General features: G+C 36.1%; 1 protein-coding gene across 1 annotated transcript; it reads left to right on the top strand.

Moving 5' to 3' along the window:
* Positions 1-281: 281 nt before the first annotated feature.
* LOC149551093 (putative polyol transporter 4) lies at positions 282-3,554 on the top strand. Its single transcript, XM_089786669.1, has 2 exons — positions 282-595; positions 1,872-3,554. The coding sequence occupies exons 1-2, from the start codon at positions 421-423 to the stop codon at positions 3,347-3,349; spliced, it is 1,653 nt and encodes a 550-aa protein (XP_089642795.1). The 5' UTR covers positions 282-420; the 3' UTR covers positions 3,350-3,554.
* The last annotated feature ends 2,345 nt before the right edge of the window (positions 3,555-5,899 follow it).

Consider the following 5,899-nt stretch of genomic DNA (forward strand, 5'->3'; position numbering starts at 1 on the left):
AAGCTACCTCGTCTGCGTTATACTAATCCAAGTTGAGCTTAAAAATATTATAAGTAGAGCCGAGGAAAAAAAAAACAACTCCAGCCCGTAAAAATAATCTATTCTTTAATAATATTCCGTTTGGAAGCTTTTTTTGTTTTTTTTTTTTTTTTTATAGTTTTTTCACGGGGAACAAAGTTAAGATTGTTTTATTTTATATTATTAAGTTTTATTTTATATTATTAATCTCGACTTAAAATATCACACATTCCCCGTGGCTTCTCGTTGATTTGGCAATGCGGTCAATTTATACAATTTGACCTTGTCAAGAAGCTGCATTGTCTGAAAGAACAAAGTAGATCTCACAATGTCGAGTTAATGAGAAGGGAAAAGCAGAATCACTTACAGATCTAATTAAACTGTTGAGGAGAAATTATAACAATGGGCTGGGGAAATAAGAAAGATGCTGATACTGGTAATGATTTGAAGCTTCCAACTGGCAAATATGAACTAGTCAATAATCATTCAATCTCTCCTGGCGGGAAAAAGCCCATGAACAGATATGTGCTCGCCTGTGCAATTTTGGCATCCATGAATTCTATTGTGCTTGGCTATGGTATGTATGCATGGACCATGCTATTTATATTCAAAGTTTAGACAAGTTATCGATTTCTGAGAGCTCAAATAAAAAAAACCCTTTTAATTGAGATAATTGTTCATTGCAATGTGAATGCTAGCTGCATTAACACAAAAGTAGTAGATAAATACCCAAGTGTGAAACATTCAATAGTTTTCATTTTTGGATATTGGAAGTGCATTCTATGAAGATGGGCGGGTGCAGATTGAAATGTGGGCTTTTAAAATCACCATCATAGTTAACACACTAGGATTAGAGCAGCACAGATTAGGCGCCCTGCCTGAAACTAGCCACGGTACCCGATTTAAACCTCAATAATTTTGTTTAACCCAATGAAAACAAAATGCAGAGTTCTCTGAAAAAAGGACAAAAACGCTAGCTGAACATCCCTTTTCGAAGCAGTGTTTTGATATCAAGATCTGCACTGTCCCGGGGTTCGTGAGCTAGGCATTTTACTTATAGATGATCTTCTTCTTCTATCTAGCTTAGTCACTCAGAAATTTTAGATGCTTGCTGGTACATAGACTGAAGATTATGAAATAAGATTTGGGAGCATAGAATAAGGGTGTGACTAATCAGGATACATGGGTAGGGTTAGAGTGTAATTCTTGACCCCAAGTTTTCTAGCGAATGAGCCATTTGCCTTCGTAGCCTCACTCTAACAGATGAATTTAACGAGTACCAGTGTAAAGTACACTACTCTAAAGAAATTTAAGCCTGTCATTTAATTGTTGAGTATTTGGCCGGGAAGATTATTTTCATTTGATTTTGTAGCCTTGAAGGAGCCACTCTTAATGGAAGTGAAAATGCTCATTATTTGCCCTTGGTAGATGCTGTAGGTTCTATAGAATATGGAGCAACATACATGCATATACTATTGTTTAGCCATTGTATTCTCATATTAATTGCTTTCAACTCCAGAAAAATCTAAAAACATATTCGTCAGTTGTAGATTTTTTTTAATATATGGTATATACCTAACTGCTTGGAAGGCAAGATACATAACGTCGCTGCTTAGGAAGCAAGCTCATTAGATTATGTAAGTTGTTCGTTTGGTTTTAATTGAGTGTTTCAATCTTTTTCACACTTGAATAGAACAAAGAAGTATCCCTTTTTTTCTTGTCATTTACTTCTTCTTGATTACATAGTATACATAAAGGAACAATTATCTTCTGCTATCTGCTTGTTTCAATTGTTGGGTGTTTTGATAATTCCCAAAGCTGACAAATTAGACGCGTCTTTTGATACCATGCAGATGGTGGAGTTATGAGTGGAGCAATTATATTTATTCAAGAGGATTTGCACATAAAAGAGGAACAAACAGAGGTGCTTGTTGGATCTTTGAGCATAGTCTCTCTTCTAGGAGCTGCAGCTGCAGGCAGGACCTCAGATGCCATAGGAAGAAGATGGACTATGGCTTTGACAGGTCTCATATGCATGGTGGGTGCAGGTATAATGGGTTTAGCTCCCTCTTTTTTCATTTTGATGGTCGGCAGGTTTCTTGGTGGGATTGGGGTAGGATTTGGCTTAATGATTGCCCCAGTATACACTGCAGAGGTTTCCCCTGCATCAAGCCGAGGGGCACTTACATCCCTTCCTGAGATTTTTATCAACATTGGAGTTCTTCTTGGTTATATTTCCAATTATCTTCTCTCTGGACTACCAGCTCATATAAGCTGGAGGTTGATGCTTGGTGTGGGATTGGTTCCATCAGTTTTCCTTGCATTAGGTGTCCTTGGTATGCCAGAGTCTCCTAGATGGCTTGTTATGCAAAATAGAATTGAGGAAGCTGCTTCCGTTCTGGCGAGGACCTCAGATGATCAAGCTGAGGCAGATGTGAGACTAGCAGAAATTATAGAAGCAGCAGGTATTGGAGGTAACCAATCTAATGATAATGTTGAGAAATTGGGGGAACAAGAAGAAAATATAGATGTACCAAATTCTCATGTTCTCCAAAAGAAACGTCATGGGGAAGAAGTATGGAGAGAACTTTTATGGCCCACTCCTCCATTGCAGAGGATGCTCATCATAGCTTTAGGGATTCAGTTCTTCCAGCAAGCATCAGGCATTGAGGCAATAGTTTATTACAGTCCAGTGGTTTTCAAAGCATCTGGAATTCGGAGTCAAGCAGGACTTCTTGGTGCTACTGTTGCAGTAGGCTTTTTTAAAACTGGATTTATCTTGGTAGCTACATTCTTGATGGATAGAGTTGGAAGGAGGCCATTGTTGCTGCTAAGCACCATTGGGATGAGTGTATCTTTAATAGCCTTAGCATCAGGTTTTTCCTTGATAGAAAACACATCAGGTAGCCACCAAAGATTTTTTTTTTTGGCTATGTTGGCAGTATGCTCGAATGTGGCATTTTTCTCCATTGGATTAGGGCCAATATGTTGGGTTTTGTTGTCAGAGATATTCCCACTGAGAATCCGGGCACAAGCAGCTAGTCTGGGTGTGATAGTAAATAGAATTGCAGGTGGAATAATCTCTATGACTTTCTTAAGTCTCTCTCATTCAATCACCATAGCTGGAACATTCTTCCTCTTTGCTGGTGTCTCACTCCTTGGTGCAGGGTTTGTATATATGTACATACCTGAGACCAAAGGCAAAACTCTAGAAGAGATTGTGTCATTTTTCAACAAGGAAGAGTTGGAAAGAATTTCACAAGGTGGTGAGTTGGAGCTAGGGGACACAACAATGCTAGTTGAGAAATCTAAAATACCAACGTCCTATTGAATTTCAGCTATAAATCAATTTAAGGAATTGTAATCTTCATGCAGATGAAGAAAGGTATAATGAGTTATTGTCAGGAGATGGGTATAGAAAAAACAATTGCTAATGCATTGCACAGGTGTAATAATAACTTCTACATAGTGAAGTATATGTTTCATGATTTATTTATTATTTAACATATCAAGTGAAATTCCATCTTTGACAGGAATATCTATATTTTAACTAGTCCCTATGGTTTGTAGTTCTGGAGCTTGTTACGGATTTCTAGTTTACAATTATTAAAATTATAATTCGAAAATTAAAATTCTTAAAGAATCACTTTGAGGTTGTAATGTTATCATTCTTATGTTGCCTCCCAGATTTCTAAGGATTATTATTCAGCCTAAAAATAAATGCTTGACAATGAACAATTTTATTTTATTTTTGCTTGTACATCGAGATGTCTCAATTTGTTAGGGTGTAGATATGGGTTTGGATTTGCAGTTTTGAAGATGAGAGTCTACCAAACTTTTGGAGTATAATAGTTTCAGAAATTATAAATTAGAACAGCTTGAAGCATTAAAAGATATTCCGCAGTCATGAATTTGCCAATTCCAAAATAACATTGACTTAATTTCAGAACCTACAAACTGGATATATTACTATAAAATGAGACTATAGGTTAAGGATTTGGCAATGAAAAGATTTTACATTAGAACAATTCTACATAATAGAGTACTCTGTGCTGAATGAAAATGGGGGACCAGATCATTGACATCTTCACCATTTATATCTTCTGAGTCATCCTCAAGACGCTCTCCTAGTGTTTATATTGCAACATGAGAAGACTATCTGATCTGCTATTTTCATTCCCACAGTATGATTTAATAATAGTTTGGTTGATATCTTGGAAGGATTTCATTTGCTCCCTTGGTTTTCATGAGACATGCCTTGAGCCTTGAAGCATGCCATAGATTGATATGGAGGGAAATGCGATCCTATTGGAAACCCAAATTGGGCTCACAGATCACAGGGCCATTTCATTAAATTACAATCAATTTGTACATTGATAGAGAAATCTGGAAAGTGGAAGAAAACTCTAGAAAGTGTTGGAGATTGGTAGAATAATCTAGAAAGTGCTGATTTTTTCAAGTGTCTGGAAGCCTCCTTAGTCAGTGGTCAAAGGAGTTGGAATGTACTTGGTATAATTACTTTATATAGGACAAAAATAATAATAATAATTGTTCACATTAAAATATTTAATTATTTATTTAATATTAATTAAATTATTTATTATGAATATCGTTTCTGTAATTTTTTTATTTTTTATTTTTGATAAAGGGTTCAGACCTGTGAGGCAGTCCAACGGGGCACAAAGTCTGTGAGCTACCAACCAACGAAGACCACCACAAAACAAATTTAGGAACTCGATACAGGCCCACATGTGCTTGAAACCTGTTGACCGAGGGGCATCCACGCCGTCAAATTCACCCAAGCATGATCTTGGTCTCATCCCTTATGTGTATAGTATTTAAAATTATAAGAAGTAAGAGTCAAAATGTTTGATATAATCTCAAGAAAAAATTTAAAGATTATAATGATTTAAGGCAAGAAAATGGAGATGTTTAGAAATTGATAAAACTTTGTAGAAGAGCTCAAGATCATAGAACCATGTAGCTCAAGCATCTAAGATAGTGGCAACTACTTTTTATTGTGACCAAAGCCATCAAATATGTATATTTTTGTGAAAAAGAGGGGTAAAAATTTATTAAGATAGAAAGGATTACAACAAGTAGAGCTCAACAAGGAGCTCTATCCTGAGCGACAAGTTCATCAAATTCTTGCACCAACTCAAAGGGAAGTTGCCTCCTATCCATAATATTCCAACCTGGAGCATGACCAGAAGCCCATTTGGCCAAACAATTAGCAACTCTGTTCCATTCACGAGGAATGTAAGTAAACCTAATGAACTCAAGAGAGGTACAAAGAGAAGAGTCTAATTAACAATAGTGGCCAACTATCAACTAACATCCTCAAGCTCTTGTGAGGAAATCAAGTTCACAACCACTTGAGAGTCAAGACTCATAAATAATCTTGCGCCATCCCTGCAAACAACACTGTTCCACAGCACATAAAATTGCTTAAGCCTCTATGAGATTGTTAGTGTAGTCACCCTATGTTTTTGATACTTTTTAATATTTACGATTAGTTATGCCTTTATGGAGGTGTGTGGTCAATGCAATTCTTGTCTCATGTAGGGGTGAAATTTACAACACCTACTATGTGTCAGTGAGTTTGTTAATGAGCAAGTCTTTAAAAGTTTTTCTAAAATTTGCTAAAGTGATTTAAGGATTAAGATATTTGTGTTATTATCATCTAATATAAATCATATGCAACACGGGGGATTTGGATTCAATTCAGATTGAGGCAATATATAATTTATGTGGGTAAAAGGCTCTTTATTTGAGGTGAAGTTGAATGGATAGAACATATATATCCCTCACTTCTTAGATTTCTCAATTCTTGACTATCGCTAAATTCATGTCCTTATATTATATAGTAAAATGGTTTTTA

The sequence above is a fragment of the Cupressus sempervirens genome, chromosome 6 (genome assembly GCF_028749045.1).
Source record: "Cupressus sempervirens isolate cs-2001-9-10 chromosome 6, ASM2874904v1, whole genome shotgun sequence".
NCBI classification, from domain to species: domain Eukaryota; kingdom Viridiplantae; phylum Streptophyta; class Pinopsida; order Cupressales; family Cupressaceae; genus Cupressus; species Cupressus sempervirens.

Bases quoted from the DNA above. Each gene is read 5' to 3' on its own strand.
- LOC149551093 (XM_089786669.1), top strand. From the start codon at position 421: ATGGGCTGGGGAAATAAGAAAGATGCTGATACTGGTAATGATTTGAAG. The intron at 596-1,871 runs GTATGTATGCAT...GATACCATGCAG, and splicing joins TTCTATTGTGCTTGGCTATG to ATGGTGGAGTTATGAGTGGA.